The sequence below is a fragment of the Eutrema salsugineum genome, unplaced genomic scaffold (genome assembly GCF_000478725.1).
Source record: "Eutrema salsugineum unplaced genomic scaffold, Eutsalg1_0 scaffold_10, whole genome shotgun sequence".
Classification (NCBI taxonomy): Eukaryota; Viridiplantae; Streptophyta; class Magnoliopsida; order Brassicales; family Brassicaceae; genus Eutrema; species Eutrema salsugineum.
In genome coordinates this window covers 5,046,781-5,072,906 of record NW_006256908.1, presented here as the reverse complement: position 1 = coordinate 5,072,906, position 26,126 = coordinate 5,046,781, and the positions used below count along the sequence as shown (strand labels likewise).

The 26,126-nt window shown below is 34.4% G+C and overlaps 4 protein-coding genes across 4 annotated transcripts; 1 reads left to right on the top strand and 3 right to left on the bottom strand.

Annotated features, from left to right (window-relative positions):
* The first annotated feature begins 10,662 nt into the window (after nucleotides 1–10,662).
* LOC18027792 (peptidyl-prolyl cis-trans isomerase CYP19-4) lies at nucleotides 10,663–12,402 on the top strand. The gene is made up of 6 exons (XM_024148210.1): nucleotides 10,663–10,809; nucleotides 11,066–11,135; nucleotides 11,314–11,361; nucleotides 11,453–11,476; nucleotides 11,684–11,866; nucleotides 11,970–12,402. Exons 1-6 carry the CDS (start codon nucleotides 10,744–10,746, stop codon nucleotides 12,182–12,184), a joined length of 606 nt encoding a protein of 201 aa, XP_024003978.1. The 5' UTR covers nucleotides 10,663–10,743; the 3' UTR covers nucleotides 12,185–12,402.
* Nucleotides 12,403–13,257: 855 nt separating this feature from the next.
* Nucleotides 13,258–13,991, bottom strand: LOC18027791 (protein ELF4-LIKE 1). The gene is given in 4 exon segments (XM_006409982.2): nucleotides 13,258–13,341; nucleotides 13,343–13,601; nucleotides 13,603–13,629; nucleotides 13,981–13,991. Coding segments are annotated over 4 exon segments (381 nt in total).
* A 172-nt stretch (nucleotides 13,992–14,163) lies between these two features.
* On the bottom strand, nucleotides 14,164–20,674 carry LOC18027790 (ABC transporter G family member 31). The gene is made up of 21 exons (XM_006409981.2): nucleotides 20,287–20,674; nucleotides 20,064–20,184; nucleotides 19,891–19,979; nucleotides 19,705–19,789; nucleotides 19,357–19,519; nucleotides 19,194–19,270; nucleotides 18,937–19,081; nucleotides 18,556–18,857; nucleotides 18,116–18,397; nucleotides 17,716–18,032; nucleotides 17,472–17,632; nucleotides 17,274–17,377; nucleotides 17,031–17,187; nucleotides 16,770–16,939; nucleotides 16,355–16,687; nucleotides 15,982–16,272; nucleotides 15,808–15,891; nucleotides 15,571–15,704; nucleotides 14,993–15,480; nucleotides 14,733–14,899; nucleotides 14,164–14,602 (listed from the first exon to the last, which is right to left on the bottom strand). The coding sequence occupies exons 1-21, from the start codon at nucleotides 20,634–20,636 to the stop codon at nucleotides 14,336–14,338; spliced, it is 4,287 nt and encodes a 1,428-aa protein (XP_006410044.1). The 5' UTR covers nucleotides 20,637–20,674; the 3' UTR covers nucleotides 14,164–14,335.
* A 3,328-nt stretch (nucleotides 20,675–24,002) lies between these two features.
* Nucleotides 24,003–25,995, bottom strand: LOC18027789 (F-box/kelch-repeat protein At4g38940). Its single transcript, XM_006409980.2, has 2 exons — nucleotides 25,932–25,995; nucleotides 24,003–25,096 (listed from the first exon to the last, which is right to left on the bottom strand). The coding sequence occupies exons 1-2, from the start codon at nucleotides 25,993–25,995 to the stop codon at nucleotides 24,003–24,005; spliced, it is 1,158 nt and encodes a 385-aa protein (XP_006410043.2).
* Between the last annotated feature and the right edge of the window lie 131 nt (nucleotides 25,996–26,126).

The window sequence follows — 26,126 nt, the reverse complement described above, 5'->3', positions numbered from 1 at the left end:
TTGAATTATTGTTAGCGTAATAGGTAGAAAATTTGTAGGAGAGAGAGTAGAAATGTTTAAAGATATAGTTGTATATATTGTATATTATACATAAAATATAGTAACCATCTTTCTTATATGATTATTCTTTTAATTATTGAATTATTTTTGGTTATTAACTGCAATTTCCCTAGTTTATTTCTGGATTCAATCACTCAAATAATTATAGCTTAAGTGATAGAAACATTTGTTGTAGATAGAGAGAAAGGACATTAAAAAGGTGGTTCATTGATTCAACATTAGAGGAGCATAAGTGCACAACGAATCAACATTCAAATCCTATGAAATCATCATGTCCCTAGTTGGATTTTTGTCAAAGTGAATATTCAAGTGATAAACTGGAGTTTTGCTACGTACCATAACCCATTTGCGTCGACAAAAAAATAAATAAATAGAAACCCATTTACAAGAAGAAGAGTTTAGAATTGCACTCCAAACTTTCGAGGAGGTGAATAAAGAAGACTAGGTAAGTAATTAAAATATACCAGAATGCTTTGTCATTTTCGGTTGTGGAGAGAAATCGAGTTTTTTTTTAACTAATATATATTTTGGCTAGGGTTTTTTGGGTTGGTTTGACTGGATTCAGATTGATTGTATGTATATAGAAAGCCGTAAATAACTAGAGCTGCTTATCAAAAAGCCAAAGTATATAACATTTAAGATCATTTTTATCGCTGAATACACATTTAAGTTTCTTAAACAATTTTTTACTATTAAAAATGGGTCCCACATACAAATACGTTTCTTATAGTTCCCAATTAAGAAACGTTTTTTGCATATTATAATAGGTCCCACATGTTTTGCATTATTTTTAATACTAAAAAAATTAAGAAACTCTTAAAAAATGTGCGATAATCATGAGTGTCTTTAAGGTAGGTTTCTTGCTGTTCAAAAACAAAAAAGTAGGTTTTTTAGAGTATGAATGGTAACTGCAGACTAATAAAATGTGGGAGAGTATTTGTAAATCAAACTTTTATGTTACCAATCAATAATATTATTATATGAAGTATTGATGCAGAGTGGTTTTGTTTTTTTTAATAAAACATAAAAGTAACTTTCAAATACATAGTTAATCAAGAATTTTAATTTTCAAGAGTAGTGTTTAGTTCATTCGCTTATAAATCATATTATACACAAACTAAAGGTAAAGAAACGTAAGAGATGATATAGTTATATTAAAACTGAAAACATAGAATAAGAAACCTACACCAAACACACTTTGTAAATGTTAAATATTTTGGCTTTCTGCTAAGTATTTAGAATAATCTCGTTACATATTTTTTTCTCTTCTGACTTATCTTTTACGATCATATTTAAATCTTAATCGCAAATACTTATCCAACTACTGAACTACACATAATGAGCGATTGTAATTACAAGTTCGAGATCTCTATTTTGTTTGTTTTTTTTGTAATTGCGATAGATGACCACGGAAATCACATTCTCCGACTTACTAATTTTTTTTCACCAGAATAAAATATTAGAATATGTAAATAATAAGAATGAAAGAATCTTTCTAAAAAATATAAGAATGAAATAATGAAACAAACGGAAGTAATAAAAATAGACATCTGAAACTGAACAAACAATATTTATTATATTAAAACAGAAGCACATTTAGTACTTGTTTCCAAACACTCCTAATTTTTTTTAAGTGTTTAAAAATAATTTTAATAATTATTTATATTTAATTTCGAAAATTAGTTATTAATTGAAATATTTTTAGAGTTTCTTAAATATAGGTAATTTAGATTAGATTTGATTTGATTAAAAATAATAAATCAGATATTAATTTAGATTTTATTTAAAGATTCTAATTTAAATAATTTCTATACTATTAAACATTTTTATCAAAAAAATATGTAGAATTTTTGAAAAAAAAATATTCACATATGAAAAATAATGGTCATATTTGAAATATAAAATATTTATTATGATGTAAATGATATGATATTTATGTTGTTTATATAATATATTTACGATTATGATTTATTTACAAATTAATAATAAAATAATAGGTAAAATTCAAATGTATAATTGAAATATTAAAAATATATTTTTAAAAATTCATAGAATTAAAAATATATATAAAAAACTGGGTTAAAAATATTTTGGTAACTAATATCACTAATTTTGAATTATACATGTATATCGAAAATATATTTTTCATACAAAATCAAAACATAAAAAATTAAAAATTATTGCATACACTATAAATGTGATTTGAAAAACCAGTTGTACACTCTTTTCGTTGAAAAAAGTTTAGAAAACTATAATGCTAAATAATACTATTAATACATCTCAAAGTTTTAACAAATATTTATATTATACAGTAATATGAACGGAAAAATTAGAGTTATGTTTTTATAATAGTTCATTTTGAATTAATATTAGCGGACGGGTTAAAATTATATTTTTATAATCATAATTAATTTTAATACTATAAAAATATATCTAAACACAAAAATCAATATTTTCACTTATTGAAAAATATATTTATAAAAATAATTATATCTAAACTCAAAAACACAAATTATATTACAAAATTCGTTAAATAATAAAAAATATTTCCGTGCGGATGTACGGGGTTAGAATCTAGTCAGTCATTAAGTCATTAATGTTCAAGAATAACAATATTAATAGTGTTACTCGATTATTAATATGCGTAACAAACAAAATAGATTCCTTTATAAATACTAAACAGAATAGATTGCCGTCATTAAAAAACAAAAACAAGAATAGATAAAATATACATTGCATGCGATCTAGTTCTTGTCAGCCACGCATTTAAACGAAAACGAGATTCATATTAGTGGCCGACTCTTTGAGGAGGGTAGTTTTTTGAACAAGACTTTGAAGAGGTAGTTTATAAATATTTAATTCAGGAGCAAAAAAAAATTTAGTTAGAGGTATAATTTTATAAATAGAAAAAAAATTAGTTGGAGGTAACCCTTTTTTATCATTAAATTAAAAAGTTGATAAAAATTATAAAACTTTTTTTTTTTTAAAATAAAAAAAACAGTAGATGACACATGACTCCGTCGAATCTTCAATACGCCTGCCCGATGCATGCGATATAGTTCTCAGTAAACTTGCAAAAATATCCACCATGGAATTCAAGCTACAAAGAATTAAGGTGCAGCACCAGTCCAACAAAAACAATGCTCCAAAGCAAGAATAAACTATTATTTTTGTAATAAAAAAATCTTGAAAAATTATATGATACAAAGCAATTATTTTTTTTAGTGGCCTTAGATAATAGTTATTTGATACAAGCCTTTTTTTCGGCAGAAGCCAATTGTGTTTAATTAGTTAGGAAATAATATTACAAATGAAAACAGGAACTTCAAATTTTATGTTTTGCAAATTATTGATCTAAAACTAAATATATTATCCATAAGTTATAGTTTAACCCACATATCCTAGGAGAAAAAAAGGCAATACGAGTGGTCTGAACTAATGAATATGTGAACGACTTGATGATATAAAAATTGCACCTAACTAAAATCCTTCAAAATGTAAACATAACTCCATTTAACCAAATGTGAGAATAACAGTTCTGTACTTCAGTTCTGTGTAGTGGAAGAACCACATAACTCCTTTAACCAAATGTGAGTATAATTGTTCTGTACTTCTTTGTAGTGGAAGAACCAATATTTTTTTTTTCAAAACTTGGCACCAATATTAATAAATACTTTGATGGCATTGAAGACTGGAATTTACTGACCATCACACATGTCATATAACAATGCGTTTGATACTTATATTGCAAACCATACCTTCATGTAACAAAAAAAAAAAAAAGAGTTTTTACCCTTTTCTCAAAAAAAAAAACAAAAAACAAAAAAAAAGTCACTGCTATCCTATCAACTTTCTTTAAAAAAAAAAATCTTAAATTTACTTTTAATAGTTCATATATCTTCTACATAACAAGTCTTCCAATTTGATGTGGTCAATATCATACATTTCAGAGTCTCAAACTCTATACATTACCGATTACCAAATGCATTCCCCAGGGCCAGAAGTCGATTCCAATAAAAAGGTATTCGATTTGACCCTTGCTTTTCTCTTTTATTCTATTTTTTTCTAAAGGCATATATTTATAGTTACTTTTCCACTTCCAATAGAAAAAATACAAAAATAAAACCAAGAAAAACTCATTATTTTATCTTTTTGGATACACAAATGTGGACTTTTTCTTAAAGTAGAACTAGATTCTAACCCGTGCATCCGCACGGGAATATTTTTTATTGTTTAACGAATTTTGTAATATAATTTGTGTTTTTGAGTTTAGATATATTTATTTTTATAAATATATTTTTAATAAGTGAAAATATTGATTATTGTGTTTAGATATATTTTTATAGTATTAAAATTAATTATGATTATAAAAATATAATTTTAATCCGTTCGCTAATATTAATTCAAAATGAACTATTATAAAAACATAATTCTAACTTTTCCGTTCATATAACCGTATAATATAAATATTTGTTAAAAGTTTGAGATGTATTAACAGTATTATTTAGCATTATAGTTTTTTAAAATTTAATCAACGAAGGGAGTTTACAACTAGTTTTTCAAACCACATTATAGTGTATGCAATAATTTTAATTTTTTATGTTTTCAGTTTGTATGAAAAATATATATATATACATGTATAATTCAAAATTAGTGATTTTAGTTACCAAAATATTTTTAACCCGGTTTTTATATATATTTTTAGTTCTATGAATTTTAAAAATATATTTTTAATATTTAAATTATACATTTGAATTTTACTTAATATTTTATTATTAATTTATAAATAAATCATAATCGTAAATATATTATATAAGCAACATAAATATCATATCATTTACATCATTATAAATATTTTATATTTCAAATATGATCATTATTTTTCATATATGAATTATTTTTTTTTTTCAAAAATTCTAGATATTTTTGATAAAAATGTTTAATAGTATAGAAATTATTTAAATTAGAATCTTTAAATCAAATCTAAATTAATATCTGATTTATTATTTTTAATCAAATCAAATCAATCTAAATTACCTATATTTAAGGAACTCTAAAAATATTTAAATTAATAACTAATTTTCGAAATTAAATATTAATAATTATTAAAATTATTTTTAAACAATTAAAAAAAATTAGAAATGTTTGGAAGCAAATACTAAATGTGCTTCTGTTTTAATATAATAGATCTATTAATGATATTATTTTTGAGATATTAATGGTTATCTAAAAATCTACCGCTTAAGTTTGAGTACACCTCTAACTCTAAGAGAAGTGTGTTATCTTTTTGAACATTAATATGCAATTTAGAAATCTGTAGTCCTCTTTTGTAAAACCGTAAAATATTTTGGCTCATTAAAGATCAAATTCTTCAAAATCCAATTGTCCTGCCACGATTGAAAAATCAACACATTTTTACATTATTATACAAGAAAGATAATGCTTTGCATCTTTATAGAACTGATTAGTTGTTTAATTTCGAAAAAAAACAGACTGATTAGTGGTTAAGCTACAATAATTTTTGATACAGTCTGAACATGACATTTTGTATGAAACGGGGGGGAGTACTATTTATACAAATATTTCACCCATATTTCATTTGAAGCTATTAACTTTATGACCCCAGCCGACAGAAAAGGTTATAGCTCCAAACTATTCGTCCATCTAGTGCAGATATTTTATATGGTGGATCTGTGAGTGTATGCATCCCTTCGAGGTGGAGAATATCATGTGAATATTGAACTTTTACAACAAAACAGAGTGAAAAATTATTTGTCTTTTATAAGGATTATGAACACTTCGACAATTGTCAAAAGATAACGCAGATTTTTTTAACTTTTATAATTACCCTACTTTATATAATAAAGCTAATGGCTTTTTTTGATGGGTACTTGAGTTGGAAAGCTCAAGCGATTACGGATGAAAAGCAAATGTTTCGTAAGTGTGTGGATCAAAAATGTAATTATGTATGAATTTTGTAAATATTAGCCTGGGCATTCGGATACCCGATCGGGTTCGGATCGGGTATTCCGGATTATCGGATTTTCGGATTTGAATTTTATAAACCATTCGGTTATTTCAAAAAATTCGGTTCGGTTCGGATCGGATCGGATTTAACAAATAAAAACCGAAATAAACCGATAAAATTTGAAATCGGATAACTCGGGTTAGTTAAATCTGACAAACCCGAAAACCCGAAAAAAAATTTCTGCAAAAACCGAAATTGCTATAACAAATAAAACTTAACAAAAATAGCAAAAATAGATCAGACTCCAACAATCTTAGTTCACACTAAAATATCAAACTCCAAACCATCTTAATTCATACTTAGTTTAAGAATAAAAATTCAAACCATCAAAGTCCAAATCATCTTAGTTCATACTAAAATATCAAAATGACAAAGAGAATAAACAGAAACTGAGATAGTGCATAACTCCAGCCTCCAAAAAGTGTGAACTTCATAGCAAATCAAAGATGCATCTGAAAAGACAAAACCGATCTTTAAATAAAATTAGAAACCAATACAAATTTTATAACAAAACAAAACCAAATTCAATATTTTGATACTACTTACCCATTGTCGATTGTTGAAGTCATTAATAGGGTGAGATTCAATCTTCCACACTTATTGGATCATCAAACTCTACATAAAGAATTAAGAGAAGTTGAAGTTAGAACAAGTGAAATGACATAAAAATATAAATAAACAAGCCAAAACCATAACATACCTCTCATAAGGTTGTCCAAAAATTCATATTCAGAATTGATTTGCTCCATTGTAACCAAGCCACTTTCACTTTTACACCGAATTTCCTCCTTCATCCATTGCTCCGTACACATGAGCACCTCCACCATATAATGAATAAGACAGCTTCGAGCTGGAGTTATGATGCGTCCACAAGTGCTAAAAGCACTCTCAGATGCCACAGAGGAGACCTGCATTGCCAAAACATCCTTTGCCATTTGGGAAAGTGTAGGAAACCTGGAACAGTTTGTTCTCCACCAGTCAAGCACGTCATACTCAACACCAGGTAATGTGTTCGCGACCTCAACACCCTCCTTAAGATATCTATCTAACTCGTCCTTTTTATCATTGACTCTTGTTTCAGCAACCTTTGCTTTGTAGATAGAATCCATCCTCTCATATCCCAACCCCAAATCATCATCTATTACTTCCTCTCTTAAACCTTGTGAATGCTCTGATGATTGTGCCTGATTAGACTGTGAGGACTGCGAGTTTGGAGCTGAAGAGAATCTAGAGGAGTACTCATCAAATAGTGCTCGCAGAACCACTAGGACTGAGGCATTGAGTTCTTGTGCGTCTTTGCTGTTCTCACCATATAGTCTCGCAAAACACATGTTAGCTAAATCCATTTTTTTTCTAGGATCCAACACTGATGCTATGATAAGCATTTTATTTAAAACCTTCATCCCATCCCAATACTTGTCGAACTTGAGCAGCATTGCATCAGCCTTTGTTCTTATTTCTGCGTCTGCACTTGTGGTAAGGTTCATCAAGGTTTTCTCGATGGTGACTATTTCCCCATAGCATTTGTAAGAGTTCAGAGTGGTTGAAGCTGATACCTGAAGAGTAGACTCATAGAAGACGACTAAAAAATGGTTCAACCTCTCAACATTATCCCAGTCAATTACAGAAGGAGGTCCAACTATTACTTTCCCACCTTCTAACTCAGTAAAATGATCAAGATACAGCTTATCCTCTCTGGCCATCCTGTCAAATGCATGTCTGTACTTCGACGCCTTATGCAACATTGTGTAAGTAGAATTCCACCTTGTTTTAACATCCAATGGCAAACTACCCCTTTTCAGCTTTCCCGAGTCAACTCTTAGTTCAAATGAACTCTGCCTAGTTGTTTTTGATCTAACATAACAGATAGCATTGCGAATTGCATTCACACTTGACTCTATTTTTTTCAAACCATCTTGCACAATCAAATTAATGATATGAGCACAACACCTTATGTGGAAATAATCACCACCGAGCACAAATGCTTCCGGATTTCTTAACTCAAATGCCCTATGAAATCTACTTATAGCAGAACCGTTCGCTGTTGCATTGTCAACAGTGATGCTAAACACCTTATCTATTCCCCATTCAGCTAGACAGTCCAAGAGAACAGTTGATATTGTCTTACCTTTGTGATCAGTGGCATGTTTAAAGCCGATGATGTACTTCTTTAGCCTCCAAAACATGTCCACAAAGTGAATAGTGATCACCATATAACTAGCCCCTGTTGAATAAAGAAACCAGAGTTAACAAATAAAAAATGAACATATAAATAGAATGGTAAAAATTCTATACGAACACTAAAAAAAAAGAAACCAGACGTCTATACCTGTAGGCTGAGCAACCCATATGTCAGTTGTTAGAGAGACACGATGCTTGTTGGCTCTAATGACATCCCTCAAAGCTTTTTTCTTAGCCACATACATCCCGCAAATGTTTCTGGTAGCAGTCCTCCGAGAGTGAGGATCGTAGAGCCTGCATTTATCGCAGAAATGCTTCCAAGCTATGCTATCCACAAAGCTAAGTGGGAGCTCCGCAAGAACAATCATCTCATCTGTTGCTTCCCTAAAAACTTTCTCGGACACTTTTGCCACACCGAGGCCACCACCCTGATTCAGTACACTCTGAGTCTTGCCATTGCTTTGTTGTTGACCCTCACTCCATGCGATGAAATGCTTGCATTTTGCAAGATGGTTCCTCAAATTTGTGGTCCCTGATGTTGTTGGACACCTATACAACCGCCGACAGTAGTTGCATATGCACCTGTCTCTGTCTTCTTTGGTCCTCGTGTAATGCTTCCACACATCAGATCTTGGATCAAGAAGCTTCATCTGCTTTGGTTGCTGAGAAGCAGAGCCTTCACCGGTTTGTTTTCTTTTTCCCCCACTCGCAGGTGTTTCAATCTCATCATCATCAAGATCTTCATAAGGACCGTGAGTGTTTGCTGCATCTGTGCTCGTAGGGGTTGGTTCTGATGATGAATCCATCTGCAAATACATAGAGTTCAAGCTCGATTCAAACAAACTAGCAAAGCAATGAGTTTAACTACCACACGTCCACAGATATATACCTTTCCTAAACAAATCGAAACTAACTTTTGATCACCATATAACTTTTGCAAACAAATCGATATCAAAGCTATTAACATCTAACATCGAAATCGAAGCTATTAAACCCAAAATCGAAACTTAAAGCTATGAAAAACAAAATATAAATCAGAAAAACGAAATATAAACGAAATCAATTCTAGCCCTGGGCATAACACCGATTACCGAACACTAAAAAATAGCTAAATCGAGTTTGGGAAAGGGTTTTTACCTGAGACCGAATTCTCGATGCCTCAGAGATTGGAGTGAAAGGGGTTTTGAAATTAGATGAATCCAGATTGAAATTTTGTGTTTTTGCCCTAAATCGAGTTACAGGTTTGGGAAAGTGTCGTGAAAGAAGGAGGAGAAGAGACATTCTGGATGAAAAACAAGTTTTCTTTTATTTCGGGTTATATCGGTTTAATTCGGTTATCATCAGTTAATCCGAACCGAACCGATGAACCGAAGTAATCCAGCATCATAACCATTCGGTGTTTTTGAACGACCCGAACCCGATCCGAACCCGAATTTTCGGGTCGGTTTCAGATTAATTTTTCGGGTGCAGGTTTTATGCCCAGGGCTAGTAAATATATCAAGAACATGTTGTCTTGACATGCGTCAAGTATTAAGTGATTGAAATTAAAATGGGACATAAATGACGCAACGATGATTATGTTTAGTAGAGAGATAGGTCGAACTTTTGGGTGGTGTCCTTGTCGTCTCTAGTGACACTTCTTACCACGACAATGTTTGTGTTAATTGTTAATTGGTCAATTGTGGTAACCTATTTTTTGTATGTCTTTTCGTAACGAGTCAAAACCGATTATTTCTTTTTAAAATTTTAAAAATCAGTATTAAGGTTACGGCTTTGATTAGCGTATGTAATATGTTAAATTTAATAATTTTCTAACTCAAAACCAATTAACAATATATTAGAATATTACTAAATTTTTTATATACTACTTTCAATATAAGATATTTTTCGTAAACCAGTTATGGTTCATGAACCAGTGAAAAATTGCGCATCCGAAATATTGAAAATTTAAGGTTTTCTACTTCCATTTGCATTTACAATTAACAAATAAATTTAAACTAAATTGCATACTTAAATGGAAGGTGAAAATAGAAAACATTAAGTTTACGTTTACTTTTTTTTTCATTTTCGATTGAAATTGCCATTTCCATTTTCCATTTTCCATTTGCAATTTGCAAAATATTTTTATAGAAAATGAAAAATTGTTCAAATGTTTTTAAAATCATGAGAATACTCATTTTCTTATGTAAATTAATTTTTATCACTCACGTCACGTGACTTACTCCATGATCAATTTGCATAGTCTACTTTCTTGAAAGAAAGCACAAATTGCCTTTGCTCTCGTACATTTGTGCTTTTGTAGCGTCTATCGTATATTTTAGAACGATAGAAGGCTTACGTTAGATTAAAAAGCCCATGATAAATCCACCAAAAGCCCAATAACTAAAACCGGCGTATGTTAGCGATCCGATCATAAAAAACATAAACATTCTTCCATCTTTCTGCTCCGATTGAGTAGAAAAACGATCACGGAGATGGCGAAAGCAAGCTCTATTCTACTTGGAACACTCCTGCTTTTCGCAGCCCTAGCTTTTATCCAGGTAGCTTTTTCTCCTTCAGATTCTGGATCCGTTCAATGTTTCATTACATTCATTACGACACTGAATCTAAACCACAACGATCCAGATCTACAAATTGTTCATTAAACAGATTGCAATTACTCAGTTTTGTAAGCTAGAATCTTCAGTTGGCACTGAATCTGTAGTTGATGACAGTCAACGTATCCTTGTTTTACGTTCTAGTGGAAGTCAACAGATTGATTTTTTTTCTAATGAATTTCTGTGATTGGGATTTCAGGCAAAGGAAGATCTGAAGGAAATCACTCACAAGGTTTACTTCGATGTAGAGATTGAAGGGAAAGATGCTGGTATGAATCGATGGATCTTAGTGGAAATGTTTGTTTTTCAGCTTACTGATTTGTGAAAAATGAATGTCTTTATAGTACTTGAAAGTTTAATTTGTTTTTGATCATTTCTTCATCAAATACACATCGGATTCTTGGTTTCTTTTGAAGTTTGATTCTCTGATGACTTTGTTGCTCGCAGGTCGAGTTGTTATAGGCTTATTTGGCAAGACAGTTCCAAAAACTGCAGGTAAAATATATATGGTACTGAACTTATGATCATGGCTCCAAATTATTTTTAATCCAAGAGAGTAATCCGTGAGTGTGTTTCCTTCTTGCAGAAAACTTCAGAGCTCTGTGCACAGGTAAGCTACTAATTATATTACTATAACGTGGAAACAATATTAGGAGGACAAAGAGTGTCCTAAGTATCTTCCTGAACACTTGTTTGGAGGTCTGATGTAGAGTATGAAGAAGATCATATGGAATGTTTTCACAATGTAGAGTTACATGTTGTTCATGATTTTGGAGCTGGGTTGTGATAAAGTGATTAAATTTTTCGAGGGATACAGGGGAGAAAGGTGTTGGGAAGAGCGGGAAACCTCTACACTACAAGGGAAGCAAATTCCATAGAATCATCCCAAGCTTTATGATCCAGGGAGGTGACTTCACGCACGGAAACGGTATGGGTGGAGAATCAATTTATGGTCAGAAGTTTGCAGATGAGAACTTCAAGCTGAAGCACACCGGGCCAGGTGATCATCATTTTTTTCTCTAAGCCAAGTTTGCTTAAGCACATAGGAAGTTTCATGAAATTGTTATGAAGGCTGATGGTTTGAAAATCTGAATGGGACACAGGTTTGCTTTCGATGGCAAACTCTGGAGAAGACACAAACGGTTCACAGTTTTTTATCACGACCGTGAAAACAAGCTGGTTAGATGGAAGACATGTGGTGTTTGGGAAAGTGGTTCAAGGAATGGATGTTGTGTACAAGATTGAGGCTGAGGGAAAGCAAAGCGGAACTCCCAAGAGCAAAGTCGTTATCGCAGACAGTGGAGAGCTTCCTCTCTAAACCCCTAAGCATTTCTTCTTCATGATTGATATTTAGGTTCTTGAGTTGTTCTATACTATAAACACGGCCCAAATGCAATCACAGGAACAAAATCACTTCAGTTTCAGAGATTTTTCGTTTTCTTTAAATAATAGACGTTGTGACTTTTGAGAGTGTCTTTGATGTGAGACTTGTCTTTTCTTCTCCACTTTTGGTGGCAATTTGCAAATCTAGCAAAAGCTACTCGTATCAAAGACAAAGGCGCAGATTCAATTACTTGATGTTTCCACCACTTGTATAAATATGATGTCACGTAGCACCTTATATGTCGATACTCTCGCTTATTTCTATCCACAACCACGAGAGAAATAAAGAAGAGTGGAAATACCAAAGAGCATATTCTAAATAGAATTAGAATTGGATACCCTTCAGTTTTAGAGTCACTCTCTTTTAATTAGCTCTTCTTCACTTGACTATTTAATTTGATGGACCCAAATTCACACGAAAAAAACAGAGGAAGATATTTGCCCATCCCATAACAAGGGAGATTTACGAGAGAGAAAGAAAGAGAGAGAAAAGTGTAATCCGTAAATGAACCCAAGATATATTCTTTGTATTAATACCGTGTACTCCAAGAATACCCACGTAACAATTCAAAATTCTAAAGAATCCACTTCACACTCATTTCCTCATTGATGGACACTCTCTGTGAGATCATCATGACATATCCAAGACTTGGCAATATAACAAACCAGATCCATCTTTTTGGGTGTAAGAGTGTAAAACTCATATCTTATAGTAATAAAACCTATTTCAACTCATTGTCCAAACAAACCGACCATTGAAATGTATAATATCAATCAACAAAACTTGTGATGATTATATACGAATGGAGACATGCAGAATCAAGAACTGAGTAGAGAATAAAGCTAAATACACAAGCATATATAAATACCTTAGAACACACGCCTTAAGAGACTATGCAGTATACGTTCATATAATGCAAGAACAAGTGCATATCCATCACTTAGAACAGAGACGACGGCATAAAAACAGAGCTTAGTGTAGTGATCGAATTTACTTGCGATTAATCCTCAAGAACCGCAAGATCTCCGTCCACCGACGTAGGAACCGGTGGTGATGGTCGTCGTGTCACCGTTCTTGACCGCTCCTTTGCCGCTCGTGGAACATTTTGGTGATCTCGAAAGATAAATCGGTGTAAGTCTCCATAACTCTAGAGATATTACCGTTGATCTCGTTGATCAGGCCAACGTTTCTGGTGACGTTGTCTGGTATTCGGGACCGGTGGTTTTCGTTGACGCGTTGGATCAAATCACGGTTCTGATCGAGAACGAGCTGCGCACGCTTGAAGCCATTACTCAGCGTATCCCAAACTTCATCGTCTTCGTTCATCTTTACAGGACCTCGCTTTGCTCTACCGATTGTTTCCGACGAGCGATCGACGTCTCGAAGATCAAGCTTCACGGAGAAAGTCATTCACCGGACGTTGACGAGTGGGAACTTTTGTTTGCCGACTCGTAAAGCGGTTTATACGGTTAAAGAAGATGACCGTGACAGGATTTCGTGAAGGACCAATGTGTGTTGAAAAGAGAGAGTCGTTGGAAGGATTTTATTGGACGGTGATGTAAAAAAGTGAGGATAGCTCAAGAATCATGAAGAATTGTCAAAGAGTGTCTGAGCTTTTCCATAGCTTTCGTGGATTAAACAAAAAAAAAAAACACTAAGGAAACCTTTAGCAGTTTGCATTTTCCAACTTTGCTCCATTTTGATTTTTGAAAGATAGCAATTAAGCTAACAATATATTCATGGAATTAAAATGTGTAACCTTCAAATTATAAACCGGATCAACCCCAGATTAGCTGTTCAAAACTACAAAACCAATTAAACAACAAAAACAAAAACACACGGGGCTTTTCCAAAACTAAAAGAACCCTAAACAGAGCAAAAAATATTTCTTATTTTTTTGGGTTTATTGTGTCGTCAATGTCAGCAAAACTAACTCTAAGTCTGTCTCTGTGGTTTTATATATAAAAAAACTAACTACTTGCGCAACGGGAACTATTGGAAGAGCAAAACGTTACACGTGAGTGATAAAATGAGGAAAAAAAGAAGAAGTAAAATCCTTTTTTTTTGGGTCTTTTTTTCTTCCTTCTATCTTCTCTGAAAATTGAGGAATTTGACTGAAAGTGCGAATCCAGAAAAGAAGAGAGCGCAAAACCCGACAAGAACAGCAGCAGATACACCGATCATGTCTGGCTTGTAGCCGAAGTATTGTTCAATAAATTGCTTGACGGTGCCATGGAACATAGGCTCATTGATGATGCTCTCCACGTCACCAAGCTGTGACAGGATCACTCCTTGAAGTGTCCACGCCACTGGGCAAATGTAATAGAACCATATCCACCACACTGGAATCAACTGAAGAACCAAAACACAAAAAACAAAAAGTGAGTTTAAAAGACTGCTAAAAGGGTAAACATTATAAAGATCCCATTAAACCACAAATATCTAACGACATTTTTACTTGATAGATGAGTGTAATACTTACAGGTTTTTGGACAAGGAAACCAGAGAGGAGATTCCAGAGAGAGTAAAACGCAGAAGAGATAACAGCGGCTAAGTGCTGATTCGGGGTGAGACCAACCGCCAACATGCCGTAGAAGGTGAAGTAGGTGAAAGTGAGGAACATGAACACCAAGTAGAGTATAAACTTGCCTGCATTTTCGAAATATAATAAATATGGTTGATATGCATAGAAAGAAAGATTGAGATTCATGCAAAAAAAAAAAGATTTAATGAAAAACTTACTGAGTGTTCTTTCAAAACCAATGGTGAAGTATGTGATGACACCATAGAGAAAGGTTTGGGTGAGAATGTAAGGTATCTCCACAAGGCCTTGAGCTGCTGCATATGGAATTGGACCATACATTCCCGCGGCTTTCTCTCTGTAGAAAACTGTTCTTTCGATTGAAACGATTGGTTGTACCGATGAAGCGTTACTAACTCCAAGAAACAGACAAGCCGAGTAGAGAGCTCCCATTACTGTGACCAAATCTTGTGTGGAAGTCCTCTTGGAACCGATGTCCCAGAAAACAGTGCCGAGTATAATCGCAGCGACCGTTGTAAAGAGCAATCTCACGAGGTTGTATTCTGGGCTTCTCCAGTAGACAAGGTTCTGTTTCCAGAGGCAGAGTAGAAACTGAGACAGTTGGTTCTGTGAGTATCTTGAATCGAACTTTATTGGCTCTGAGCCTTCTGGTGGAACACTTAGTTGTTTGATGTTTGCTTCCACTTCTCTGTATAGATAAATACACAGTATGGTTAGACTTGATTTTTTTGATAGTGACTGTTAAAAGATGTAACAAAATGAATTGGGATAGTTTTACCTAAACTGTTCAGATTTCTTGTATAAATCTGCAAAGTCCATGTTCAATTTCTCCTCCAAAGCAGGCGTGGTTACTTCAAGCATCCAAGTTGCTGGATTGTAACCACTTGAGATTGCAGGGACTCCGTCAATTCCCTGCAGAGGGTTTAATTAGGGTTTGTCAATTTAGTTTACTTGGGTAACAAGCATATAAGTACCAATTATGATCACAAAAGAAGAGAAGGCCAAAGACAAGTACCTGAAAGTAGTCTACCATAACCTGTGAGTGTTGACCCAATTTCCCACCATATATAACCTGTCCTCCTCGTTTCATTAGAAGAAGCTGTATTTTTAAAGTTAAGCAAAATAGCAAACAGGTTAACACCATTGACTAACGAAATTTCTTGTAATCCAAGCAAAAGTTAGGGCAAACCTCGTCAAATGCTTCAAAAATGTCAATGCTGGGTTGGTGAATGGTGCAAACCACTGTTCTGCCAGTGTCAACAGTGTTCCTAACAGTTCTCATCACAATTGCAGCTGCTCTTGCATCAAGCCCAGAGGTTGGTTCATCCATGAAAATTATCGATGGATTTGCCACCAACTCAACCGCAATGGTTAGACGTTTCCTCTGCTCTGTAGAAAGTCCTGTTGTACCAGGTAGACCTACTATCGCATATCTCAGGCTATCAAGCTCTACAAGTCCCATTACTTCTTCCACAAATTCCTAAACAAAACACAAAAGGTATCCTTTTTTAGTGAAACTATCTAAATAGGAACCAAATGAGGTAAAACTCATTCATACTTACCTTTTTCTGTTCTTTGCTTATCTCTTTAGGAAGACGAAGGCTAGCAGAAAACCATAGGGACTCTTCAACAGTGACCTGAGGAGAATGTATATCGTTCTGCTCAACATATCCAGAGATTCTAGCAAACGTTTGTTGTTCTTTTGGGTAACCAGAGATTTTAATATCTCCCTCGGTATAGCCACCTGTCTTGCGACCCGCAAGAACATCCATCAACGTAGTTTTGCCCGCACCGCTTGATCCAACCAAAGCTGTAAGAACACCAGGCGAGAAGACTCCACTCACTTTTGATAACAGCTGTAGTCTTGTCTCTGGTACACCTTGAGAACGCATTTCCTGAGATTTCAAAGCAATAATCATTATGCAACGATAGATAAGGACTCATATGACTGAAGTGAAACAGAGAAGTGAATTAGACCTGTGGCATATCAACATAATAGTTAACATTGTGGAAAGTCATTGTTAATGGTTTGAATGGAAGAATCATTCCTTTTTTCTCACTTTTTTCTTGTTTTGCATCTGATACTAAAGCAGTTCGGGTTTCTTCATTGGGATCGTCTAAAACAACTGCTCGAGCTTTTCTTAGAGCTGCAAGACAAGAAAAGAAAAAGAAGTAAGCTTCACAATATTGCTACAAAGATCTGTGAGAAATGATCATTAGCAATAGAGAGACTCTTACGGTTAAGATAAGCCAAGGCGACAGTGACAATGTTGTTGAAGAGAAGTGCATAACCAATGAGGACCCCAACTCCAATCCAATACCAATTGTCATTTGTGGGAAAACTGCGTAGCTTTAGAAGGTTCAATCCAATTGTAGTATCCGATATAGCGGATGGCTGCAGGATGTTAAAATGTCTATAGTTAGGCATTGTATATTCTAACCAACTATTATTAACACAAGAAAATAGATTATTGAACAGACCTCCATCCACCGTGTGGCTGTGAATTCATTGACCGCAATCGCACGTTGCCCATAGGATAACGGCGAAACCCAAAAAGCCCAAGTCCACCATGGTTTAATATCATCTGTCAAAAGATGATAGGGTTTTAGTATAAGAACTTGATGATACAAGTCGGTTTCTTTAATGCAAGAAGTGAAAAAGTAGTAATAATTATACACCTTTTGGAATAACGAATCCTCCAAGCAAGAACACTATTAAGATTGATGCAGATCCGAATGTATTGGCAATAACCATATCTCTTGCTACAGAAGCCAGCATACGGAATAAACCGAGAGCCATTTGATGCACCGAGAAAAGGAGTAACATGTATCGGAAAAATCTAAGAGAAACAACAAGAAAATTTGTCAAAGAGACACCAAAACTAAAAAATCGAAAAAGAAGTCTAGAGAAATGTTAACCAACCTGCCTGGAGAGGGAGCAAGTCCCACACTGTAATATACCACACAAGTCCAGACAACAGCTTCAAGGATAGAATAAGGCACACGCAGTATCCAGCTGGCAATAGACCAAGACCAAGCAGGATGAAACGAGTTGTCCCTTTGCTTGTAGAATACCGGGAGACGTGAAATCATGAGAGGCAGTTCAGAGAAACCGTTGAACATCATGTGCACTAGGCCGAAGAAAAGGCAAGATAGATACTCGTTGCCATATGCTTCGCTTGTTGGGTGTAATCTAGTTCTCAAGAACACCGTGGCTGTGACAAATCCCACAAATGCAACCTTTAAGGGAAACAGAATGAGTCAGATCAGAAACATATACCGATGCAAAACATGGAAGTAATGAAAATAGGTAAGACTTATACCTGACATGTCCTAAAAGTGTAAAGAAATCTGTGACGGTTGATCAATAGTATTTCTCGTTCAAAGCAAACTTTAAGGTTTTCCCATCCTGATATGGCGAACTTTGTTCTGCACAAAGCTGAAGGATCCGCGGATGACTTATCAAACGGTGTTGCAAGCTTGGAATCTGCAGCATGTCCGTATTTCGAGTTTCTGAATGCAGATGCTATGTCCGAGACAGGAATGAACTGATAAGGCTTCGAAGGATCTGCCCAGTACTGAGCTTGATCCTTTTTAGACGTCACCTACATACCAATATAACAAAATATCAAGAACCTATACCTATACCTTTTGATGTTGTAGTTATGTAAAATGCATTGAAAATACAACAAGAAAGTAAAACTATATGTGTAGCCAAAACATGACTTAAAATCAAACCAAAGAAAAGAGCAAGGATGTATACCTCTTGGAGAAAATCTGCAACACCTTTACGTGGTGGGAGACGGAATCCTAGAGACTCGAAAAATCCCACCACATCTTGTCGAGGACCTTGATACACCATGTAACCTTCTGATAGAAGAATCAAATCGTCAAACAGATCAAACGTTTCTGGTGCAGGCTGAAGAAGTGCCATAAGAACAGTCCCATCCATTAGATGGACGAAGTTTCTGACACATTTCACAATCTGGAAAGTCGTTGAGCTATCAAGGCCAGTAGAAATTTCGTCCATAAACAAAGTTTTTCTTGGCCCGACAGTCATCTCTCCTGCATTGTGTCAAGATTTATAAGTTTAGCATAACCAGAGCTTGGTGAGAATAGATAAGTTAAAGAGAGTGAAAGAGACCTGTTGTTACTCTTTTCCTCTGACCTCCTGAAACGCCTCTCATCATATCATTACCAACCATTGTATCAGAACATACGTCAAGACCAAGCACTCTAAGCACATAGTCTGTTGAAACACTATGCTTTTCACCACTGACAGAAGCAGCCTATAAAATAATAATAATAATGTTGGTTATCATAACTAATAAATAAATCAGACACAATAAAAGTAACCAAATTTAAGGAAGTAAGAGGAGCTATATGTAATATGATGCTGACCTTCATAAAAGCATCAATCTCGGAAGAAGGACGTACACCCCTCTCTTTCTCTAAACGAGTGAGATCTTTCATGTAACCTACAATTATATAACATCAAATATTTGTGAACATTTAACGTGAAGAAGTTAAAATCTAGTAAGTGGTAACATCAAGTTAAAATAACCTGCAAATCCTTCGCTTGCTCCCTGACATCTCGCAGCAAAATCAAGCGTTTCACGTACAGTGAGTTCAGCAATGTGATTATCCGTTTGACTAATATATGCTGAAGTCCTTTTGACATGGAACTCATCAAGATTCTCTCCGTTGTAAGTGATGTTACCCGTTTTCTGTAAAAAACAAGAGTTAAGGTTTATCATAAATACCAAAAAAAAAAAGAGAGAATCTAAGAAGATCAAATGACAAATCTTTTAAAGACACATGTGACTTTATCAAACTAAAAAGAAGATATATCAAACATACGATGCATGTGATATATATGAGACATAGTAGATAACTTCACGTGATAACTAACCTTTAAACTTTTATCAAGTTTTCCTGCGAGAGCAAGAAGTAATGTCGATTTTCCAGAACCCGGTGGTCCTAATAGCAAAGTCATCCTTCGAGAAATCAACAAAAACATAGCAACTGTTAGTGATTTGTGACTATATATATACATATTGTGCTTAGTCTTATAATCTCACAAAGTCTTTTTATTCACCTTCCTGGTTTGATAATCCCACTAATATCTTTCAAAATCGTTAGCTTATGTTTTCTAGTCTTCATTATTCTCAAGCTGCTTAAAAGACGCTGCAAACAGAGAGAAGAAGCAAGAGTTATAAAGATTTGTATGGAATATAATATATAGTAAGAAGAAAGAAGACATATATATACCTCAATGAAATCACGAGAGACATTAACCAAAGTCGGTAAGGCTCTTGTACCAGCTTGAACATCAGCTTCAACATTCAAATTCTCGAACCGGACTTCGATTTTCGGAACTTCCATTCCAACTCTGCAATAAAAAAAACCAGAATATTTTTTACATTATGATTCATATTATCATATATATAAAAAAAAATTAAAAAAACCGGAAAAAATAGAAACAGAGACGCACCTATCGAGACGTTCCTTGATGGCGGAGAGAAGCTTGAAATTATCCTGATCGCTAGTCGCTAAAGCTTGACGAACCACCATCTCGCGATCAGAGCGGTCCAGCTTCCTCACATCAATCGTCTGCACAACGTTTCCGTCGGCGTAACCGGAAGTCTGCGTCTGCGTTTGCGATCGACGGAGAATCGCTAAATGGCTCCCTTGTCTCTGCGACGGTAACCTCCCGATCGCCGCCCACCGGAGATCTTCTTCGTCTTGCTCCAATGTCTCGGCGTTCGACGGCCGCGCGAACGAATCTCTACCAGCTTCCATGTCGAATTCGAAATACTCACTCCCATTCGACGCAGCCGCCATTGAAATTGATGATTATCTTCTTCCTCTCTCCGAGATCGATCGGGATTTGCTCTTTTTCTTCTTCTTCTCTCCGATCTGAGAAGATATTTTTCTCTCCTCCGATAAATCAGAGAGAGAAAGCGTTTCTGTGAATTGATTTTTTTTTTTTTTTGGGAGACTCTGTTTGTGTGATTCAGTTATAGATTAGATGTCTTTGCTGAGAATATAAAGCGTCCATGATCCCCGGGCATATTTGAAGATACTTTAAATGACTATATTACCCTTACTTTTGAAATCTGTTGTGCGTGATGATCGAGGGTATAAAAGGAGTTTTACAAATACGTAAAACCCTGTCCAGCTCCGTTTGCGTCTGACGTTTGTCCTGTTCTCACTCTATTTTGACACGTGTCCGACGTTTTTGTTTTTGTTTCTTCCTTGTAGTCTAGACGGTTTATGAGTACTTGCTATTTTTGATGGAATGTGATTTTTCTGTTTTGTTTTTTTTTTTTTCTGGTTATTGAAGCGAGCAATGAATATTCATATCTGTTAAATTTTGAAATTGCTTGTAGAGTGTTTAGGGAAATTAATTCTTAGGAGGAAGAGATTAAAGCGGTGAATGTATTTCCATTAATGGTTTTCTTGTTAAAACTTAAAATGGTGGTAACTTGTTGAGATAGAAATGAATCTTCTGTAGTCAATTTATTTCGAAAAAACTGCTAAAAAAATCTTTAAGTTTCAGCCAAAAAAAGTTACAATTTTTATCATTCCAAAAATTTCTAATTGTGTTGATTCAATTGTTTTAATCTCCAATTTTCGTTGACCAAATTAATCAAACTTTTGCTGAAATCAAAGCAGCATTCATGGCGTTATTGTTTAAACTTAAAATGATGGTAACTTGTTGGGGTGGAAATCTTCTGTATAGGATAGTTTTGATGTCTAAGATTCATCTTAGACTGGAGTCGCCTATTCCCTGTTCATAGTTGTAAAATTAAAGAAGTGAAGAAAATAAACGAGTAGATAGTTTAGTTTTTTTTAAAAAATTGTTACAAAAAATCGGAAAAAGTAGTCATCGTTGGTAGGGTTTTTGTAGTTATATTTCTTTCATGAATTTTCATTTAGTTTTATATATAAGAAAGTTGATGATATTCCAAAGTTAAGACTTACGTCTGATTTAGTATTTGTCCATTCCCGTCTATACCAATTGATGACAATCACATTCATCTTTCACCAACAACAACTAAACAAAAATGACAATAACATATTCACATTCATCGTAATCGTAACATTATTGTTCACTAAATGATAAGTTCGAATAATTTTTTTTGGAATAATCTCGTTCTTAGTCAACATAATTAGAAATAACTCGGTTCAAATATATTGTAAATTAGATACTGTATATTCATATCTTCTATTAGCGTGCCCATTGGAACCGTATATTATATGTATTGCTTTTAATATTTACTGATCAATTCAAGAGAAATTCTCATTTTTTTCACTCGTTACATTGTCTCAAAATGAAGTATATATGCATACAAACACGAAAAGTATCTAATACAGAGAAACCATGAAAAAACATTACAAAACTTGAGCAATAAGTAATGTCAGTGTTAAGCGGGGGAAAAAGAACGTAATTAATTAAATTGCAGTTGCACACATGTATACAAGACAGAGGTCTAAAGGAATGTGAAAACAAACGTGTTTCTTTAATTTTTTGTTTTCTGTGATATTTGTATTTCCTTATTCAGCGGAAGAATTCGTTTTCTATGATTTCGTTTATCCAATATTCCCATTCAAGTAGGTGTATGAAGAAGATACAGACAAAAAACGATTTAAATGAACCCGATCAAAAAGCATTGGTGAATACATCAGCAACAAATTTTTGGGATAATCATAAGATAAAGAACCAATCCGCTTATTCGCAGACTTGATAAACGAATAGCTAGTCTCATGATGAATGATGAACCGCACTTATGTTTCAGATGATCCGTCTATTCAGTGCCGGACCAATCAGATTGCGATGATTATTTTTTTTTGTGGGAATTGTTGAAATAAGAAATTTTGGGGACATTATAACTTGATATGGATACTAGTGTGTTTGATACTATTTTAGAGCTTGATACTAGTGTTTTGCAGCAATTAAATAAACAAGGTTTGGCAGTTAAAAGGAGGTAAAGAGAAATCAAGAAGAAATGAATCTGACAGTTTGATGAAGCTCCGGGAAGCTTCATAAGAGCATTGGTGATTCTCAGGTATATTTTAGCTTTAGCATTGTTGTCTTCTTGGAGACTCACTTCAACACTAACCTTTACAATTTGTTAAGACATTTCAAATGAAACTCTCTACAAGCTCCTCAATAACAAAAGATCCAGAAAGATCAAGAAAGATACAGAAAGCATAAGGACATTCATGTACAATATTATAGCAAACGAAAAGAAAACAGCTGTGGATCAGCACTAAATTGAAATTTAGCTTATGGGATTGACTAAAGTTTCTAGGTTTGGAGAATTAAATGGTACCACTTGCCAGCCTCTTTCGTTGGTATACTCTTAAAAGATAAACTAAGGAGGTTGTGAAACACCGGCATTGTATCCAGCACAAGTGATACACCTAGATGTATTGATATTTATATTATATTAATTCGTCCCAAACCCGAGATCGATTGGGTTTACAATAGAAAAACCAAGAATTACAAAATCAAACCGGAATTGGTAAATTACATATATGTTCTAATTGTTTTTAGTGGAGCTCATACATGCTAAGATATGTTTAAAATTGTGTTTAGTGGAGACCATACATGCTAGGCCAATTTTTACCTTTTGGGGGAGATGGATCAAAACAGAGCCAGAGAGAATTAATCACAATAAAGCCGTGAAGAGACGGGACATTGAAGAGAGAGTCGATGGTTACACAAACTTTGGGCGATATCACTGTCAATTAGGGCTTAGGCTGTATATTTCATCAAGAACCTAATCGGTAAAACAAAAAATTTTTGTTCAACCTAAGTGTGGTAACGTCACCATCTGAACAAGTTTTTTTGTTTTTATTTTTAGTATCAAATCCTTAGTTTACATATCTCTCCATTACATATATCTTCTTGCATGAAATTGTAGGTGGCACATGCATTTTCTAATTTAAAAAAAAAACAGCAACAATTTTTTTTAGTTGATCACCCTCTCAATCAATGACGAACATAAAACGAATAAAGAACATACGGAATCAAAGAACCGAATAAAAAAAATCTAAGGTGAAGTACTTGTGTTTTCATATACGCTATTATTAATTTTTTCTCAAATCAGTTATTTTCATTTACATAAACGAAATCAGCAGAAAAATATTTTAAAACAATGAAAAACCGAAACACAAGTTATATGAAGGAGAGTTCATGCATCAAACCATTACAGCTAGAGGTTTCACAAGACTCAAATTCCCAGAAGTCAAAACTTGATCAAACCACGCAACTTTACCCCAAATCTCTTTTCTTTGATGTCTTTCCAGCGAAATCTCCGCACACCTAATCTCACATGTTTTTTCTTCACATTTAGTGAGAAACAAAACCAGTTTCCCATCGTAATCCACAGTATTTGACCACCTTGAATATCTTGCCGTCTCAGGCAAAAACTCTTCCAAACCTTTCACAACTCTCCAATACTTTTGCTTTGGATCATACGCTCTTATCTCGTTCTCCTCCCCATCGTAGTAGTACAATACGTCATCAACTACACACGCATGCTTCCACTTCTTAGAATTCAACACCTCGTCCTTATCCCATTTACTCTTCTTTGGGTCGTAAACAAAGCTGTAACCATAATCCCTCGTGTACATCTTTTCAGCCATCACCACAGAACCACGCCACGTGTTACCTAGCTCAATGTCTACCTTTATAATCTCAGGCTCCCACATTTGTGTTGCTGTATTGAACACCACCATCACCTTCAAGAAGTCAAAATTTCCAATTACGTAGATTCTCCCGTCGATGATGTTAGCGATTGTATAAGAGATGGGCATAGGCATGCTGGGGAGGGTTTGCATCGTGTGAGATCTGCAATCGATGCTTAACGCAATATAGTTCTGATCAGACCCACCAAACACATATATCTTCGAACCCACCCGAACAAAGCTGACACCCCGAGGAATATCGGGAAGCGAAGGGATAGGGACCAAGTGGCGATTGCCGTTGACTTTCCGGCGGAGAATATACCATTCGTAATCCCATGTTTCTTCGTTAAAGATGACAGCATAGAGACAATGTTCGGTGCAGCCTAACAAGGATCGTCTCGCGTATATCTCAGAGGATTCAACGAGGGATCGGAAGTGTTTCGAGACCAGGGAGAGTTTTGGATAGTCGCCTCTGGGAACACGCGCTAAGATGTCAATGATGACGTCTTCGGGAAGTGACGTAATCAGAGACGACGATTGCTTCTTCTTTGCCCTAATTTCAAAAGACATGTGTAGATTTTGGCGAGAGAAACGCAAAACCCTAGCTAATTGTAGGCTCAAATCAACAAGTACCAAGACAGAGATTCCTCTAAATTTAAAAAGATAATAATCCAGGATGATGCCAAGGCAACGACAGGTAAGATCGAAGAAAAAGCTTGCTTTGGTGTTCGATCGAGAGATATAACTTATAAGACGAGACCCTTTTTGTGACCTTTTCTTTTTCTTCGATTTCCTCTTATCTTTTGTAATTTTTTTTATTTTATTTTGTAATTCTTTTCTCTGTTTTATTAATAAAAGAAAAATAAAAATTTTGGGAACAAAAAAAAGGAAATTCCTTATCACTTTTGGATATTGGGTGAAGAACCAACCAAATTGTAGATAAATTTTTTGTATATAGGTAATATTTGGAACTTCTTAAAAAATAATCCAAAAAAAACATGGCTAAAAAAATAAAGGAGGTTTCCGATTTTGAGATTCAATTAGATTTAATCAGATGTTTCTTGCAAAACAAGCATAGATAATCATCAAACATTAGAGCATGTTCAACCCTGAACCTCCTAATGGGTTTTCATCGATTTTTTACTAATATTTTTTGTAAGTTGAAAAGTTAACAATTTGTCCATTTTTTATACTTCCAACCCTGAACCTGTAATGGAGTTCTCAAACTTTCCCAGTATTAAACCCAAACTCATGCAATTCTTTAATCTGAGCCTAATTCGTGTCCTACCAAACTGCAAAGATGATCGGATTATTCCAATTTCAAGTAAAGGCAAATTCTCATTTCCAGCTAAATTTTCAGTTCCATATAAACCAACGAAGCGAATACGACTTCAAAAACGAGCATGAAAGGAACCAGATAGAGAGAAAATCAAAGCATACAGAGCGAGTTTTCGCGGGCGGCTCGAGTGCTGCTTAATCGGCCGCTCTTATCTATCTTCGGCATCGGGACATCTTTCACTTCCTTTGCGGAAATTGTCTGTATGTGGCATACAGAGAGCGCCTCTCGTCGGAGATAGAATCAGTCATAGTGACGAGGAACGGCTATTTGCCGGTCGCAGAGATACCAAGATCGTC

Bases quoted from the DNA above. Each gene is read 5' to 3' on its own strand.
- LOC18027792 (XM_024148210.1), top strand. From the start codon at position 10,744: ATGGCGAAAGCAAGCTCTATTCTACTTGGAACACTCCTGCTTTTCGCA. The intron at 11,477-11,683 runs GTAAGCTACTAA...CGAGGGATACAG, and splicing joins CTTCAGAGCTCTGTGCACAG to GGGAGAAAGGTGTTGGGAAG. The intron at 11,867-11,969 runs GTGATCATCATT...AATGGGACACAG, and splicing joins GCTGAAGCACACCGGGCCAG to GTTTGCTTTCGATGGCAAAC.
- LOC18027790 (XM_006409981.2), bottom strand. From the start codon at position 20,636: ATGGCGGCTGCGTCGAATGGGAGTGAGTATTTCGAATTCGACATGGAA. The intron at 18,858-18,936 runs GTCTCTTTCACT...GACACAATGCAG, and splicing joins GAGGAAAAGAGTAACAACAG to GAGAGATGACTGTCGGGCCA. The intron at 16,940-17,030 runs GTAAGAGTCTCT...CTTGTCTTGCAG, and splicing joins CGCCTTGGCTTATCTTAACC to CTCTAAGAAAAGCTCGAGCA.
- LOC18027789 (XM_006409980.2), bottom strand. From the start codon at position 25,995: ATGCCGAAGATAGATAAGAGCGGCCGATTAAGCAGCACTCGAGCCGCC. The intron at 25,097-25,931 runs GTATGCTTTGAT...GCCTACAATTAG, and splicing joins CGCCCGCGAAAACTCGCTCT to CTAGGGTTTTGCGTTTCTCT.